At 39.8% G+C, this 19,699-nt stretch overlaps 1 protein-coding gene across 1 annotated transcript in view; it reads right to left on the bottom strand.

Annotated features, from left to right (window-relative positions):
• The window catches only part of USH2A (usherin), a gene marked incomplete at its 3' end in the record, with an annotated part of 409,152 nt that extends 392,719 nt beyond the window's left edge, over window positions 1–16,433 (bottom strand). The window contains exons 1-2 of the mRNA XM_082480510.1: window positions 15,922–16,433; window positions 10,400–10,565 (exon numbers count right to left, since the gene is read on the bottom strand). Of these exons, the coding sequence (XP_082336636.1) occupies window positions 10,400–10,565; window positions 15,922–16,406 (651 nt within the window). The 5' untranslated portion in view covers window positions 16,407–16,433. The remainder of the gene's footprint in view (window positions 1–10,399; window positions 10,566–15,921) is intronic.
• Window positions 16,434–19,699: the final 3,266 nt, after the last annotated feature.

The raw sequence follows: 19,699 nt of genomic DNA, 5'->3' as shown, positions 1-19,699 counted from the left end.
ATGACCATATTAAGTACACACAGCTACTTCCAATCTCTCAAAGTTTGCTCCCTACACAACTCAAGGGCACACAAACGTACAAACAGAAGAGCAGTCATACAGCTACAGAAACGTACCTAAAGTTACACCAAGCAATATGTATCTGGGAACCTACTTATAAGTGGTGTACGTAACTATGTATTTAAGAGATTAGTTCAGAATCAAGGGCTACCTAGTTTAAACGACTTTTTTTTTTTTGCTTATGTTTCTCCCAGTAGGACTCCAGATTTCTAGGAATCTGAAAATAGTTGATTCCAATGACCACAGGATGCTGTTAAACAGCAGACACCTCTGTCTCTCAGTTCTTGTAAATCCAGCTACCCAATTTTTACCATTATTCTTAACATTGAATTTGAACACTTGAAGAACATCATTTTTTCTTTACCTTTCAAAACATTCTCCTCAAAGAAGTAGGCAAGCTAATTCTGTACGGTATGACATACCTTTTTGATTCATATGCCACCACAATATTAAATAACAATTATTAATTATCCTGAAAAAAAAAATATGGTATGCTTAGGAAGATGACCGAAAATTATTTTCTAATTTAAAAAAAGAACAAATCACCCCACTCCCCACAATTCTAAAGTACCACAAATCATTATTCATCTCTACTCATTTTTATCTAAAAACCAAAAAATTAACGGAAAAAAAAAAACAAAAATGCACCACATACCAAAAATACAACCCTAAAAACTGCAAGATATTTAAAGATTTAAAAGTAGAAGAAGCCAAATCATTCTTAACATAGTGCTTCCATTATTAAAAATTCAATTTAATTGGCTGCCAGATATTTTTGTATAAGGAAACAAACTACTTATAAAACATATTGATACTAGTTTGATTTCAAATCTCATCTGAAACTCTCCAGACAAATCAGGCATAGCTTCTGCAAACCATTTAATACTACCTCCTCCCAGCATTGGTCATGTAAAGACTTAATTCCATTCCTGCTGTATAGAATATAGAGTCTGGGCAGACTTCAGTGGGATTTGCATTTGCAATTGAAAAAAATTCTCAATTTCCAGAAGTGTAGTCAAGATGGCATTGACAAAACCTGCATTTTTGTCACTCTCTGAAATTAAGATCTTGGCCCAGATGAAACGTTCCCAGGCAGCTGTTAGACTGTAAATCTAAACCTGCAAATATGCAAGAACTTGCCTGAACTCATATTCAGGCAAGAAAGGAAGTAGTTTACAAGACAGTATAAGTGAAGAGAAGAGAGAGGCATCTAGGAAATATCCCAGCTTCCCAAGGAGCTGAAGCCATAACAACAAAGAGCTTTTAAATCAACACAAAGTCAACATCCTAGTACCCGTGGACCAGGCGAAGAGGAAGCAAGCACCACAGTAGGACTTCTGGATACAGCACAGCAAGTTACTCAGACCAAAGAACCCCAAGGCTGCAAGTAAAGCAGCAGCATCTGAATGGCCTGCAACTGTAGCAGATTAAACAATGAACTAGTTGCCAAGACAGCTACGCTTTCTATGAACAGTTCCCTAAACAGACACTCAAACAGACACTCAAATGCATTATACAGACTGTAATACGTGTTTTATTTCTGCTGTCTGTGGGGAGCATAGCACTAACCATATGGACAGACTGCATCCTCCTAAATATTTTCAACACAATTGCAATTAATAGACAAGAAGCTCTAATATGTAGAATTGATGCAAACTCCCCCATCCCTTTCTTAGGGCTGACAAAGTACTCCTAATAAATAGTAACTGATGACTTCAAACAGGAGATCAAAGTGACTTGTTAAATTAAAATGCTTCCTTGCTTTCTCATGTCTTTACTAAAGTTAGGGAATATACAGTTTACATACCTCATATTTAGTAATACAGACACAGAGAGTGTTTTCCTCCCTGCTTTTAAGTCTCAGGTTCTTTGCTTTTAATATAAATTTTAAAGTATTCAAAAACTTACGCAGAAAATAAAAGGATTTCACAAATTGGAAAGGACAAGTTTTCTCTTGATAGTCAAACAGTTATGATGTAAAGCGGTCTCATTAAATCATAAGTACTTTAACCTTTTCTTGAAAGAACTGGAAGATTTAAAGATTTATAAAGAAATTTTGCCTAAACTAGGAAATGACTCATATTTGACATGTATTGAAATGATAATGCTGATTTCAATAGGCACTCTAAGAGCATTTTCCTCCCAGGAGAGTAATTCAGTCATGGTTACCTCTCTGCATTTAGATTTTAAACTTACTTTCTAAAGCTTTTAATGCGCTATAGTCTGCCAAAACATGGCAGAGTTACATAGATATGATCAGGCAAAATAAAGGCTAGTAAAAAGATTATTTTTATAATTGCAGACACTAAATATGAAACAAATACATCAATCTGACATGTTCTCAAAGAATCTCCTGTTTCAGCAGCCTTGGCTGTATCTGAAAATTCGTGTTTAAATTCCTCTCTTCTTAATTGGTTAAATAAATTCTGAAGTATCAAAGGGAAAGTGAGAGACCCTTAACAGTGAATCTGAAAAAGAAAATACATAATAGAGCTGCTGTTCCTCAGTGGCACAAATCTGCTATTGGTATTACTATGCAGAGATAATGAGGTACACAATTGGCCTTAATTATGCATTACTATGCTTTCAAATTTTTTATTTATTTAAAAGTTAATTTTTTAAGATACTGCTTTTCCTGAGGTTTCACTTCAGTGCATATCAGATTATTTTAAATTAAGGTTATATATATATATATATCCTTTACTCCACTGTGTACCTTCAATCAGAGTCTTTGCTAATGTATACCTAAAAAGATACAGTGATAGATTTAAATCAAGATCAAACACACAGAAGGACTCTAAAACTTTCAGAAGCCTGAAGGACCTGATCTTCACCAACTGAAATAAACTAGAATAGTGGCAGTAATTTCAAGGAAACGGGATCCACAATTTATGGCCTTAAAAAAAAAAAAAAAAAAACAAACAAACAAACAACAACAACCACCAAACCTGTTTGAAATTGCAAAACCAAAAAAAGATAAGTTCATTTAGAAATCATAAGCAGTGGAAAATAAAGGCAGACATCATTAGAGAAATATAAGTCATACTAATTGGAGAGCAGAAAAAAATGGTCAAAATTCACTTTTATTGCAAATCCACTCTAATTTACCTCAGCAGAACTTTTCAAGGATAACTTTTCTCAAATATTTATTGGGTACAAAGAGCAAAGAAATGGATAGTCAATAGCTTTGTCAACAATATATAGTGTATATTAAGAAGGTTGCAGAAACTATTAAGAAGCATGAAGTTACTCTTAGACTGATGCCATTTAGTTTTGAGTAGTTTTTTCAACAGTCCATTCCAAGACTATTAGTGACTCACATCCAACATCCTGCTGGCAGCAGTTGTTAACAGCAATATTGCAGGAAAAGGGAAAAAAAGAAGAAAAAAAATCCCACAGTCCACCTACATAATTGATTGATATGAATTCCCATCTTCTCCTGTTGGCTGCACTATGCCATATTACCCTTTTTATGGAAATTACTGAATTTAAATTAAAACAAAACACAAAAAACACCAAACATTTTCTTACCCTCACTATTCTGATCAGCATGCTTTTTCAGAAACATTCTGCTGCAATAGAACAGACTGTTTCCAACTTAAATAGTCTCTTTTTCTGCCCAGTGTTTACACTCCAACAGATTTAAAGAAAACTATATGAATTCCTAATCTTCACTATAGTTAATTCCCAAACAAAGGTTCTCCAAATCATCTTCTGTAAGGCTTGCACAGAGTTTTTCACTGTCATTATAGGTTTCGTAGATCTATACTGAATATATTCTTTAAACATTAATGATCAAAATTGAACCCAACATTTTGCACGAAATCTCACCAGAATCTGAAGCAGCAACAATGATGCTTTTCTCTCACTACTGGGAATGCCTTTCCTGATACTTTTCCCCCCACACACGCCTTTTTTGTAGCCATATAACACCAGTAACTCATCATCACTACCTGTGACTACTACTTCAGCAATTTTCTAATGAATAACTACTTAGCAAAAGATTTTGTGATGAATTTCAAATTCATTATGTTGCATTTCGTAATACCAATTTGTTTTTCATGCCAGATACCCTAGTCCTTTCAGTCGTGCCATTCTTCCTGTATGACATCTTACTGTTCCTCTTCCTGATGATGCCTTTCCACATTATGTTACCAGTTAGTATTATCAGTACACTCTCAATATTTCTGCCAAGATCATTAATGAAAATATAACACTAGGCTGGTCCAAAGACAAATTCTCAAGGAATTCAATTGCTTTTTTGCCTCCCTCGTCCCCCACCCCCAGGATTACAAGCACATTTCTTTAAGCAGTATCTATTGCCAACCCTCCCCACGAGCATTCCCTTTGACCCTACAACTTCTCATGTGTTGTCACATCAATGCTAAACTGAACTCCAGATAGAGGAAATCCGACACATTTACTTTGCCTGAAAATCAGTTTTCTCATCAAAAAAAGCTAAGAGGTTAGACAGTGATGTGCTATCTTTAGTAAATCCACGCTGCATTTTATCCCCTTTTTCATTTAGCTCCACATCTTTATCTATTCCTTCAAAGATCTTTTCTAAATCCTCATATGCCACTGTGTCAAGACAAATAGGTCTGCATTGCCAGGATCTTTTTTCCTTCCTCTTTCTACAGACTCTGGCTGGTATGGAGTTAACCTTCTTCACAGCACCCTGTATGGTACTGTGTTCAGAATTTGTGGCTGCAACAGCATTGATAACATAATAATATTTTAGCTATTGCTGAAGAGTGCTTGAACAGTGTCAAGCCTTTCTTTTTGCACTCTGCCCCCCCATCCCACCTCATTAGTAAACTAGGGTTGGGCCAGGACACAGCTGGGACGGCTGACCCAAACTGTCCAAAGGAATATTCCATACTGTATAACCTCATGCTTAGCAATAAAAACTGGGGTAGGACTTTGGGGAGACAAAGGTTTTACTTCCATACTGTATAACCTCATGCTTAGCAATAAAAACTGGGGTAGAAGGACTTTGGGGAGACAAAGGTTTTACTTCCATACTGTATAACCTCATGCTTAGCAATAAAAACTGGGGTAGAAGGGCTTTGGGGAGACAAAGGTTTTACTTCCAAGGTGGCTGCTGCTCGGAGACTGGCTGGACAGTGGTCTGCTTGTGGGAGGTGGCGATGGACTGCCTTTGCCTCATTTGTTCCCCTCCCACCCTCTTTCCTTCAGCTGTTAAACTGTCTTCATTTTGACCCACGAGTGTTCTCACTTTTGCTATTCTCTCCCCTGTTCCACTGGTGGGGATGAAGGGGACGTAGGTGCTTGGCTGCTGGCCAGCATCAATGCATGAACACTTCTTCCTAAACATAAGCATTATAGCTCCACCCCAACTTGGTAGATTTGCATAAAATATCTCTTTGTCAAAGGATTTTATGTACCAGTTCTGTCAGAATTTTTGGACAAAGACTATCTGGTTGTATCAGCATGTACACAATAAGCTTACAAATTCATGTTTCTACCTCTTTGTGATCACTTCTGTTTCCATACGTCCATTTCTGTTACCCAGCTTGGTTTTGCTCTATGACTCACATCTCTAACAATGCCCTCATCACTTCACAAAGCTTGTATCCAGACCTTCTGCAACTAGTCGATGAAGAAACTTCTCCTGCAAAACATACAGGAATGTTTGTGCTCTAGGCAATCCTGCTTTAGCAGGGGAGTTGGACTAGATAATCTCTAGAGGTCCCTTCCAACTCTGAAAATTCTGTGATTCTGTTTTGGCCCTGTTCTTGTTAGTAGAGCTTTATTTTCCCAGCTATAAACTGGAGAATAAGTCTTTGCAATGACACAGTTCTTCGTAGTAGTTCTCTCTAATGCATTAGACATCTAAATCCAAACCCAAGGATTTAAATTCCTAGATTACCTCAGTAGAATTCATTTACTAGCCTTCTCTTCCCCTAGAATTATTTTATTCCAAAGAAATTATTTTCAGTCTGTGCTGTTCTTTCTTCTTTCCTTCCCTCTTATCATTTAATTACTATTTGGTGCTATTCCACCATTTAGCTTTCTTTGTCATCCCTGAATAGGCATATGCTCTTATACCTAAATTCCAAACATATTTGCCATCCTACCATATTTCTGCTCTCTCTAAACTCAGTTTCACATCTGCAATCAGTACTTCACACTCATCTGTCATGGTGTCTTTTGCATAGTATTTATGCACAAATATATCAGTTTTTGTTACTGACCACATGAACTCCCCTGTTTCCAGGCTCTCAGCTCCTACTGACTGCCTTTTTGGAGACCTTTAGCCCAATTCAGTCTCAGATTAGGCATACTTGTGTTCAGAGATGGCCTCGGACCCTAGCTCCTTGGCAGAGCAGTCTCTCTCATGGTCAGCTATATCACTTACACGCACACTTCACAAACTACAACCTGCTAAAAAACAAACATAATTCACCAATCTGCCACGAACACATCAAAACCGAATTCCACAGTCTCCCTTAGCTGTTAGTCCTGTCATCTACTTGGCATGCAAGTCCTTATGCCTCAATTACCAATTCTTTGGTTGCACCCACTGGGTGTGCCAGCCAGCCCACTCTTGTCCTTCATCCATGCACTGTCACAAACAAGATGCATAAATTCCCTGTGAACCAGCCAACAAGTATTGCTTTTTTCTCAGGGGTAAGACCCATTAGACACCCCTATTTGCTAACCATATTATCAAGCGCTAGCATTCAGTGAAAAACTCTTGTCCCAAATCAGACTTACCCCAAATTGGACATATCTGTAATTTGGTCTGCAGTCACTGAGCAACGAGGCATCATGCCAAAGACTTTTTTTTCCTCCCTGTCTACCAGTCGCACATGCAATACTGTGCATGGCTTTGAACAATACTTTGCAACACGCTGTGGAGAATATCTGGTCAAGTTTATAACCAATACAATTTACAAGGTAACTATTTTGACCCACTGTTGTCACCTCTGTTTCCCACACAGACCTAAACCACCACAGAATTTCAGAGAAAAACTACACTGTTAAAAAGTTCAGGGGAGACAAGGACCAAATATGCTTCATCTACCAAAAAGTCATGTATCTTGAAGGTCAGGGACACTAATTGCAGCATTTAATGCTTATGACAAATTTTTGGGAAACCAACCCACCTGTCAATAGATTAGATGCCCACACCTCTGGCATAAAGTTAAAACATTTTCATTTAAAAAAAGGAGCTGTTACCACACACATCTTCACTTACCACTGGTATCTGAATTATATTACATAAAAATTGTGAAAGTACGTACTTTTTTTAAAAAGAATCTGAATAGCTTCTGCCTACTATGCTTCATGCATAGACAATATAATTTCTTTATGTAAAATTCTGTTTAGCATAGCAACATCATGTCCAAATGCTTTCTTAAATTCACAGATGATGTTTTTAGGTGTCCTACAACTCCAAATATGGCAATGCTGCTATTTACTCCTTTTTTTTTTAATTACACTTTTCCCACATATACAAGTTTTGTTAGGTGCATGAAAATATCCATTCCGCATTTTCAGCTGTATCATCAGGAGCAGTACTTAGTTGCCCCATAAAAGAACATTAACGAATATTATTTTCTTTTAGTCCAAAAAATGTATCAGGCCAGCTGTCAAACAAGTCTGAAAAGATTGGGTTCCCCCCCCATCAGGACATGTCACCCAGCTCTGGCTAGATCCCGAACAAAAAGAATGCCAAACAACGTTCCAAATTCTACAAAGTACCTAAAAAGGTGCTGAATCTACCGTTAGTTTAGTTAAACCTAATCATAGAATTGTCAAGGTTGGAAGGGACTTTTAAGATCATCAAGTCCAAAACCACCACTGAACCATGTCCCTAAGCACCACATCTCCCCTTCTTTTAAATACCTCCAGGGATGGCAACTCCACCACTGGGCAGCCTGTTCCAATGCATAACAACCCTTTCTGTGAAGAACTTTTTCTTAATATCCATCCTAAACCTACCCTGGCGTAACTTGAGGCCATTTCCTCTTGTCCTATCGCTTGTTACTAGTGAGAAGAGGTTGACCCCCACCTCTCTACGACCTCATAGCTTGTGGCTAAACATCACAGCCACATACATGACATTTCACATCCAACAACAATTTCCTTTTTGTTTCTGTAGAAGGGGGTTATATAGCAACTATACTGTTAACACCATACCTACTTCAAATCCAGCATGGCTGTAGGATGACTGCAAACTTTCCTAATTTACTAGCCACAGAGCTCAGTCCTAGGGCTGTCTTTGTTGGAAAATAAAAGTTATGCCAACGACAGTGACACAGAACTAAGATTGCTAATCCTTTACAGGTATTAGAGGCAGTTTTGCCTCAAGACAGCATGGAAGTCCGCATGGTCTGATTTACTTGGAAAAGCTCGCAGTAGTAATAGGCCACTACTGATTGCACTCAGCCCCCTCTGCTGCCTTTACCCCAGGGTAGCTCAGCTACAGCCCCAAGAAGGGTCTCCCTCCACACTGCAGAGCCCATACCTGCTGCACAAGCATTGCTCAGGGAGAAGGCTGGTTAGGCAGAGAAGTCAAGAGTCACACGTGCTGTAAGATCAGGCGATTTGTACTTTTAGGTGTAAACTCCAGGCTCTCCCACTGCCTTTAACTAAAATTACTAATGACTACAAATTTACATAGTGCTTTATCTTCAGAAGACTTTTTCATCAACTTAAGGAAACACCTATATTCAAATATATATTGTCATGACATATAAATATATATTATCATCAAGTACAACTATTGTCTGAAGACACAGACACTTCCATATGAATGTTACTTTTGAGTATTTTTGTATGGTCTCCTTGTATTGTCGTTTTCCACTTATTTCCCCGTTTATAGAAAAAAATGCTTTTGGACAGCTACTAAAAGAAAAAATAAAACTTTGCTTAAAATTTCGTAGCCAGACCTAACACTAAATGGATCATGCTGCAGCCACTATCACCTTTAGTGGAAAGCTGAGTCCTACAATACCACAAATCACAGAATGTAAGGTCCTACCCCGAGCTCAGAAACTCAGAAAAGATACTAAGCTTGCAGTCCCTTTAAGGGTCTAGAAGCTACACTTCTTTACTCCTGCTATGCATTGAATGACTTTCCCCAAAGAAACAAAGGACCAAATCCTACAGCGTGCTTGAGGGTTCTTTGTAATACAATTTAAGATACAAGTGTGTATTTAAATCCAGCCCTTTCACTCTTCACTTTGCTATCCCAGGCTTTAGCAGTTTCTGAGGCTAGTACAAAATGTGGCTGACAGCAGCAGCAGCAGTTATATAGCACCCTTGGAGTGTTTGAAGTGTAAAGTTCATTAGTTCTACCTTAAGGTCACTCTTTTAATCCAACAGCCAAAATCTTATTCGCACTACCATGCTGTTATCCCAGAAAAAAAGAAAACTGCAAAAAAATCAAGACGTCAGCTTAGATACTTCTTACAAGTGACAAGATCAGCACTAAAAATCCAAATCACAGTCAATACCTTTTAGCAAGTTTCAAGAAAGCAGCAAAACTATTCTTGATTGTGCTGTAAACCAAATGAAATTTAATAGAACGGATAAAGGAAATGAAGGAAGGAGAAGATAAACATTTCAATACCTGATAATTGTGTTTTATAATTAATAGTTGAACTTGGCTTACAAATAGAATTTACTAGCGTGTCTGTTGGGAATTACAAGACATGCAAATAACTGAATTTTAATTTCTTCTGTGTTTGTTTACTGATTTTTGTACATACAGTTTAAATTTTAACAAACTCAATTTTGCTTTATCCTCAGTGGATATTTGTACACTTATTAAAAAGTTATGTCAACAGAAGACTTTTAGAACACAAAGATTGTGTTTTAACAATTCTGAAGGATATTTTTAAAATAAGAGGTAATAACTCTAACTCACTAGCTTGATTGATCCTGCACAAACTCATACATGTTTACTTATGTACGCTATAAGAAGATTTTAAATGGGACACCTCTCTAAAATAAATACACTAGGATGTATAGATGAGGATGACGTTCTCTTTTTTTAGGAATTAGTCTCAGAGACCCAAGATTTATTGATAACATTAGAAATAAGTAGCTTTTCTTCACACCAAATACTTGTGTTCTTAAGGGTAAGAATTTTCAGTCTTGTTTGTTCAGAGTAACTGGCACAGCATTACTTTCCAGTGCAAAATTAGCAATCGCCTCAAAATGAGCTCCCAAATTAAGATCCTTACCTACAAAACTCAAGAGTTATTTACATCCCCCAGTTTACCCTTTTGTATTTATACAGTTATACCATTCTCACACAAACCTTGTATTTCAACAAATATTAAATGGTTTTTATTTTACTCACCTGCACACTAAGATGAATCCATTTCTTCACAAGAATTCTCCCCAGTGTCATTACTTTTATTGGTGGCTGCAAACCATTTACTGTGCGATAATAAAACATGGTCTCTTTCTCAGAGATTGTGAGTTTGAACACCGTCTGCCCATCAATAGCCTTTTCTATCACACACCTTTGGAAATAACCAAGAAAAACAACATAAGGTCAGAGGCACACACATATACACATTCTTGCCAAGGTGCTATCCTGTAAAGTGATGCTAACCAGAATGCATTAAAATAAACGTTAAAAATACAGCTCTTGAGAAGATGCTCAGTGACAGTGAAAGTCACAGGATGCACTAAGTGTAAAAAAACTTTAACAAAGATATTTTCTATCTTAACCTATGAGGCTTGTTTTTTTTTTTTTTTAATTTAGTGCATGCAACCCCAGTTCACTCGGGGGGGGCAAAGAGGGGTCCACTTTGCCTCTTCTTTTCAGGGTTCCATGAAAGAAACCATGGTGGCTGACCAGAACTGCGCAGGTCTCTGCTGCACTTTTCATACAACGCTGTACAACATAGTACATCCTGTGGAGGCACTTACATTTTCCTTAGTCTAACAAGGCAAATATAATATAACCACAAAAAGCAGTATGAATGACATGTTCTGGAAATAACTCTTCCATCTTTCCGCCAAGTCTGTCCAGGTAAGGTGGCAACACCACCAGCTTCCCCTACACTCTTCTTTTCACACAGCCTTTCTTTAACCTATGAGAACCAGAGCAAGGCAAAAAGGCTATCCAGCCACTTGTTAGGTTTTTTTTTCTCCCCCACAAAGATTTCACATCAACATCAAATGCAACACAGACATGAAAGATACAAAGAATAACATCCATAGCAACCCATGTTGCATATCCAGCTGCTGAATTTTTTTTGCCAATCCAATCATCGTGATGTCAAGGGTCCTGAGAAAGCATAGGCTATATATGCTTGTGAAACAGCTACGTATTTTATTAAGGTAATCATCAGCACAACAAAATTATAACGCTCTGCATTCCCATTTCAGCTGCTTGAGAAATCCAGTCCTCCCTTTACTGACCTACGAAAAGCCAAATATTTTAAGTTACACCAGACTAAATTAGTGCACTAAGTCACAAGACAGAAGCATATAAAATTTGTATGAGACCAGGATTTGCTTAGACGTATTTCAGAAAAAAAAAAAAAAAAAACCCCACACCTTATCTACCAATAAGCATCTTCACCTACTATGCGTTTATAAAAGAAAAGTATCAAAAAGGCTGTTCTTTCATACTACCATTCACTAATTCACCTTTAAATCCAAGAGAAAAATGAATTTATTTTAATTGTTACCATTTTAGTCTGCTGGAACATTGTCAATAAAACAACGCAAGATGCGGACTTCTGTTTCCCAAACCTTACTAAAAATACATTTCTTAATATATTGTCGACTGGTCTTTTCAATGTTTTGTTTGCTTGTAAACATGCTAGTTTTGCTAGATAATAAATGTGAGGGAAGGCTCAGCTAAGTAGCAAAATATTTAGGAACTGGATTTACCGAGTTCCTGGATAAACAATAATTGGATAATCCAGGTTTTTGTTTATTTTAGTTATCTAAAACAAACATCCCCACATTGTTTTTATCCCCAAAGGTGTCATGACTTCAAGAAAGGAAGTGACCTTGATGTACATCACTTTGAAAACTGCAAAGAACAAATGTGAATTGCAGCTCACTACTGAAAGAGAAAAATCAAGTGACAGAAACAGAGGAGCGATGTGGGGAAAAAAAAAAAAAAAAGAAAGAAAAAAGGAAAAAAAAAAAAAAGAAACCAAACTATTGCCAACATAGGTGAAATAGGCTTAAGCATTATTTCTGACTCTGAGCACGATTTTGCATTCCAGCCATGATTACAGAGAGAAACCACTGTTCTTTGTGAAGTTTCCAGCTTCTGGTAACCTGCAGTCCCACAGAGTCAATTCCTGACTACACAATTCTCTATGGTGGGGGTGGTTGGAGAGAGAAAAAGCAAACAACACAAATCTGCTTGGTCAGCTTTCAAAGAGAAAAATATTCTAGAGAATCTAACACAGCTGCACTGTAGATCTCCACATATTAACTGGAGCACTTGCAATTGGAACATCTGCATGGGTTCAAAAATCAAATATATGATATCTTAAGGCAACTTTCCCTTTCAGTCCAATTCCTACTGTAAAACACCTGAATGGATACAAGTAATAGGATATGATTTTAGTCCTTTATTTATCTAAGGTTTAAAAAAATATATCTACTGCCCACTTTACAATCAGGCCATCCCCCCTGACCCTTTTGCGCCTAAAAGGCTCCAGCTCATTTTTCTCCCACCACCAACATCTTCTGGTCATCTAACTTCCAGTTAGCCCAGTTCATGCTAAATTGATATAAACTGCCTTTAATGATTACTCATATATGCTAAGCTTCTACTCATATTCTTATCCTATTCCACTGTGAAGGGTTATCATCATCTACAGTTTCCTATATTGTACTAAAGCTTACTTACAAACTACACACAGGCTTACTGAAAGCATTTATATTAACTGATAAGTACATGTAATAAGAGAGGAGCATGGGAAAGAATAAAATTTGGGTACAAGAGCTTTGCTCACTTATTGCACTTACTGCCTGAAGGGAAAGTAAATTTCAAGACTGGAGTACAAACGTCAGTGTTTTCTCACTATTCTCTCACTTTTCTTCAAGATTTCCAATATGCAGTGACTTAAAAGCTTACCTACATTTATCTATACTGTACATCTTCAAAGAACATTAGGGCTTCAAATCAGTCTGTAATATAACTTAACTTTCCTCTCTCTGTGTATGAAAGTGTATTCTTGCACAGATTCACACAAGAAAACTTGGTATATGAAATTGATGAAGAAAATTCTCCGTGTCTTTGATTATCCACGTATATTTGCTCCCCCCAGAACATCACAATTTTTAAAGGGCCTTCAGACTTTGGATCCTCACATCAGTATCTCTCGCTTCAGTCAGCAACAGTAACTTCCAGCAGAAAAATCTATTCTCTTACATGGGCATATGCCTAACAGAGAAATGTCACAGTCTTTACAAGGAGGCAATGGGATGCTATACAGCAACACTCCCAGCTTCTTTCCTAAGCTCTCTCTAGCAGCCAGACCATTTAACGTGCAGCACAAAGAAACCCATTAGTACGACACATCGAGAAACCATGCGTCTGCTGTACTTGATGTAAGAGGCACATGTAAGATGTACTTTGCCACTAAGTGAAATACCCAGTTAAACTTTCAATTTTTCTACTGGTAAAGTGAGCGGCTGGTTCTGGCTCATCTTCCTAGTGTTTTGTTGGCAGTGCAAAGACTTTGTTATAGTAAGTCCCAGTTCCATGAAGTCCCTCTACTGTGATAATGGGGTTTAAAAGGTCTCACAAATGACATCTAACAGGGACAATTCCCCATTAGGGACTGCAAAATGTAGGACATCTGGTAAGTCAAACTCCTTCTGCCAACCCGAAGGACTCGCTAAACCAATACAATAAAAGGAAAAACATCTTAGCTTGCTGTTAAGCTATTTCTCTTTTGTAGGATGCTTTCTGAGTCAAGCTTCAGTGGCTATTCACGTTCAATCACTGTTTCACCACAACTGGAGTTCTAATACAGAACTTTTATGAAGAAAGGAAAATTAACACACTTCTTTCTGTGAACAGTGTGGGGGGGGGAGGGGTGAAGAGTCTGGAGAGCAGCGTATCATCCTGTTCACTGGAGTAACTGTTGTCCAACTTAAGTTCTCAGGACTGGGCTTTACCATTGTTACTTCTACGTGTTGAGTAGCAGCAATCTCACAAGGCAGAAGAATGAATTTATCTATTACAAAAATTGAATAAAAACATTTAGATTTTAAAGTGATCTATAAAACCCACTGAACAGGAATATGTACGTTGTATAGTTATTAACACAGCAGCAATTGGAGGCTAATGTTTTACACTAGTCCATGGATAATCAGACATCGGTAGAGTCTGGTTTCTGCACAGCACTTAATCATTTGAAACTAAGGACATACATTTCATTGCTTTAGACTCCACGCAAGCAAAAGCCCATCCCATTGGCAAAAGAGTTTCATGGATCTCATTCAACACATCGCTGCAACAGCTTGCTTGGAAATTAGCAGGACATTTCTGCTTCAAGTTAGGCATATACTCTGCTGAAAAAGATTCTGATATGCCTGCATGTGTGTGGACATGAACTTATGGCATAGGAAAATCCTGGGAATGGAGTCTCTGACATTCAAGATTCAAACATTATATAGAAAATGCTGTCTATGAAAGACACTAGGCCAAAACTCCAAAGACACCTTTACACATACCTTAACCTGAGCTGATTTAACATAAGATCAAACTAAAGTCACTTTTGCTCTGCATATCTCATTTATTTCCCTTCCATAACCACAATATCTATAGCTAGGTTGATTTTTAAAGGTGATTATCCTTGTGTAAAGCAGACTACAATTTTACATATATCATTATCATTTTAGATGTTTCTATTGTTCCTGATGATTTTCACACCCCTAAACAACTTGCTATTTCACAGCAGCATGGAAAATAAATATCAAGAATGCTACAACAGAATAGAACATTGTTTTCATTCTAAGAATGAGTACAAGTACAAAAACGTTTGTGACATATACTCTGTAGGAATGTACTATACTTTTTGCGTGCTTCACTTTAAAGATTATCTGCACAACTAGGGTAAGAAAGAGTAGGAGGCTCTGCATTTTGTGATAGATGAAGGGAACTTTTTTTTCCAGGATTTGTGATGCATTTTTCAAAAAGCAAGTTTCTCATTATACTAAGGGACCAGTCAAGCTGAAGGGCCACTTATAATGGTAATATTTGCTAAAAATGTGACATGTAGGCAAATAAGAGAGCGAGCATGCTTAGCCATGTCTATTTTGTCAACAACTAGTGACACTTCGCTAGCAGTTTGAATAGTGGAATCTTTTGTTAAAGTAGCAACATAATCTCTTGGCCACTCAATGTGCCCCAAATCTTCCAGAAAAACGATGATCACTCTTCTATAGCTCTGAAGTATTCATTTGGGAAGATCTGTTTTTTTTTTTTCTTGTTTGTCTTAACTTGTGTTGGGGGGTTCCTAAAATTCTTGATAATTTTTTCCATCATGAAAGAGGCAAGAGCAAAAAACCCTGACATGTTTTTCTAGCAGCTTTTAGAAGAAAGAATGTGAATTGGAAATAAAAATTCAGATTTTTAAGAAAAGAGATGCACATTATGTATGAATAGTTGCCACTGAAAGCAATTGGACAATCATCTGAATCAACACCACTGAAACTGAACCTACTTGTCTTGACATTTGCAAAGACCCCAACCTAAATACAGCTTTAAAACGTCACAGTTTCTCACCGTACCTTTTTAAAATTTTAAATAGCTTGCTAATAATGACTGTGACTACAATGATCAATTTTTTTAAGAGCACCGGGAAAGCAAACACCTTCAATACTACTTACATTACACCTTCTTGCTCAGGTTTCAACCATACAGTTAATGTAAACGAAGCTGCAAGCCTTGGGGAACGGGATGTAGAAAAGCAATCCTTGTGATTATGAAAAATAAAACTGGAAGCATTGCTGAAGGACCCTGGATGCAAGTCCCTTTTGTCCTCTGTGATACAGGTACCAAGGCCTTCTGAAAGAAGCAGTTTGTAGGAAGAAGGCGATGACCTGTATGGACATTCCTGAACACAAAACCTCTGGGTGCAGGACATAATACTTTCAACAGCTACTGAGCTATGACAAAAAGTACTTCGGTCTGGCAGCCCACAGGTGGCTTGAGTTGGCACGATTGACACATTCTTGAAAGCTCCCACATTTTCAAGCCTAGGGAAATGTCCCTGAGAGCTGACCAACACCAAGGAATCATAATAAGTTAAGATTAATGTTTCAATAGCATGAAACAAGAAACGACACCTCAAGGAAAGAGCCCAGCAATTCATGTTTACAAAAAAGCTCCTCCTGATTAAAGCATCCGTAAATAAATAATGATGTCCATGTCGGTAACAATGTCCTCAGGTGGTACGCTTTAAGAGTTTATGTAGCATTTCATCTTCAAAACACTCATGCAAGGACTCAGTAGCAGGGGACATCTATGTCTTCAGGCCAGCGCAACGCACGTGGGTGACAGCCAGTATCTGCAAACCACAGAAAACAGATACAATCCATGGGAGGGATGTGCCCTTTCGCACCAACAGAGGCGACGCTAGGGGTTCGAGGTCTCCCTCCAAATATCTGCCAGCAGGCCCACCTGCACCTTTGCTGGCTATGGCCAAGATGTCTCCCTAAGGCCAACGGGACGAGGGAGCCATTGACCCGAGCCCGCACAGGCTCACAGCCGAGCACAGTTTATCCCAGATCTGTCGCGTCACGCAAGGCCGACGCTCAGCTTTACGTTTTAAGGTAAGGAGTACCGACCACGGCAGCAAACCCTGCAGCCTTCAGCGCCCCAACAGCTTTCCTGAGGGCTTCAAGTTCTAGCTGGTCCAATCTCAGGTTTACGCTCCCCCAGCGCCTACCTCTCAGCCTTACACCGCCCACCTGGGAGCTGCTCGGCCCCGTCCCCCACCCCGCTGTTTCAGGCTACGGCCGAGGGACACCCCCCACCCCCCCGCCGGCCTCAGCCCCCCCAGCCCCCTATCTACCCTTCCCTCAAGTTGACGGCCCGCTTCGTGCCTTACCCCGCCGCCCACCTCATGCTGCTCCTTTCAGCGCTCGGCAAAGCCGATTAAAAAAAAAAAAAAAACAACAAAAAAAAACCAAACCACACAACCACGGTCCCCATCTGTCCCGTGTGGACCTTTCCTAACAGCGAGCGCCCGCGCTGGGGCTCACCGGCGGGCTGGGTTAGGGGCAGGCGGCGGACCGCGGGACGGCAGCCGATAAATAAGTTGATTTACCGTTATTTAACTCCGCCTGGAAGAGGAGCAGAGCGCAGCGGAGCGAAGCGGGGCAAAGAGAGCAGCGCGGAGCCCCGCGGCAACGCCGCCCGCCCGTCGCCCGGCAACGCTGCGGTCTCCTCCCCGCCCCCGCGGCCCGGGCCCGCCGCGGCCCCGCCGGCCCCCGCCCGCCGCGGTTTAAAGGGGCAGCGGCAGCAGCCGGCGGCGGTGCTGGGCGCACGGCTCCTTCCTTCCTTCCCCTCTCCCCCCACCTCAACCCGGCTTCGTTTTACACGCACCCCGGGATGAGGCGGCCCGGCCGGCGGGAAGCCATTTCGCTGCCGCTCGGGTGCGCGGTATGAAATATTTAACGCAGCCCGGGGACAGCCGCCCGTCGCCTCAGGAAGAGTGGAGCGGAGCGGCCGGGCCTCGGCTTTCCTCAGGCTGCGGTTCCGCAGGGCGGCCCGGCGTGGTTAGGCCGCATTTGCCAAGGCCTGCCTTGTAAAGCCATGGCAGCCACAAAGCCATGCGGCTCTGGGTCCGATTTTCTCAAGCTTTAGGGTCAGACTTTCGCCGGGTGGAGAAAGGGGAATGAGTTTCTTTTGCGCGCTGCAGGCAGGGCGGGAGTTTGAAGTCAGAGGACGGATGGAAGAGCATGAACAAAACCGGAGAAGTGCCATGGCTGAGCTTTCCACGGGGGAAAAAAAAAAAAAAAAGTCAGAAAAACGTCTGAAGGTCCTGACAGTGTTTCCTCTTTGCACATGAACCTCATTTCTCTCTTTGGTACGGCTGTGCAAAGCAAACACAAACAAGCTGTGAAGTTGACATCAGGGATCTGAGCATGAGCTACAATAGTTTATTTGTATGTATTCCTGGGCAGGGGAGCGCCAATTAATACCATCCCCTGAGGTTATATAAAGCATCAATTAATTTTATCTTTATTATGGAGGTTGCACGAGCTGCAACCTGGCTGGTATCTTTCCCCACAATTTTGTTGAGATACCCTCTCCCCAGTAACTTGTCACCTTAGCATGTTTGGACTTATACTCGCTACATAGTGACAGAATTCTTTGGCAACATACACAATGGCTAAGAAATCATCCCCTGTCATAACTCTTGGTGCATTTTAACAAGCCCTTCATCTCACATCAAACAAGCTCCTCGACCGTTCCTGGAACATCTCTGCTTTCGTACAGATCTTTTTCCTAAGTTCATAAAAGATAAATAGTAATTCCTGCTAAGATGTTGTCAGTCACTTCGCAGTGTTTTCATGTTCTGGTTGTCATTAAACATAGTAGCTGTCCTGTCAAAATTACCTTCCCCAAAGTGTTCAAATGTAAATAACTTTGTTTACCAAGGGGGGGGGGGGGGGCACAGGGAGTGAGAAACATTGGTCTGAGGCATGGTGCAACACCACAGCCCATAAAGCATTGCTAGATAAATAGAGATAGACCACAGGCTACCACGGTACCATCAACAGTTTGACAGTAAGAGCATTTGCACATCAAGAACAAATCAGGTCTTAACAGAACACAGTGGAGAGAGAACAGACAGAAGACAATATAGTAATAAAATCCCAAGCATTAGCTACCATCACAAGACATCAAACAAGATGGGAACAGCCATAAGTCATGGAGCATGCACCTGACAAAAGCAGGAACTTACTGAGTGGCCAAAGATACCAGATTCTGACGTGTATTTCTTGGCATTCCTGAAATGTTAAAAAAAAAAAAAAAAAAAAAAAAAATCAGGTTTTGCTCTGTCCCACCTCTTTCTAGCAACCAGCAAGGCCTGCTCCAAGAATCCTTGCAGGTCTAACAGGTATCCAAAAGGAAATTCTGGGCACATTCACCACAAAATACTCTTTCTGTTATATTCTGCAAACACTTGATAGCCCCGCCACCTCCCAAGTGCACCATAGCATCTTTCATAGTGCTCAGTTTAGGAAAATGATCCTGACTCATATTATACCCTCTATCCCCAAAGATAACCAGCCCAGCAGAGATCATGATTTTTCCCTTTACGTTTTTCATCCAAATACACAAGGCAGTAGTACAAACCTTGCAAAAACACATTGCAGGCCAACAGCACAATTACCCAGGTCAAGGATCACTATGTTTTCCTCAAGGACACCATTGTTCACCAGGAGCATAATGAATAAACTATCTGTAGGAGATTAAATAGATGAAAAAGCATCCAAAGGCCTTTGCAGCCAGGAACAGGCATGAGATATAAACTGTACCACAAACAAAAAACCTGAGAGTGATTTTGCAGGAAATATTACGGCTCCTGTTCACAGGAGTGTTTTGAAGGCTCTGTAATATACACATACAAACTCAGGATATCCTACCAGGCAA

The sequence above is a fragment of the Vanellus vanellus genome, assembly GCF_965231255.1.
Source record: "Vanellus vanellus genome assembly, chromosome: 3".
NCBI classification, from domain to species: domain Eukaryota; kingdom Metazoa; phylum Chordata; class Aves; order Charadriiformes; family Charadriidae; genus Vanellus; species Vanellus vanellus.
This window is presented reverse-complemented; position numbering and strand designations above follow the sequence as displayed.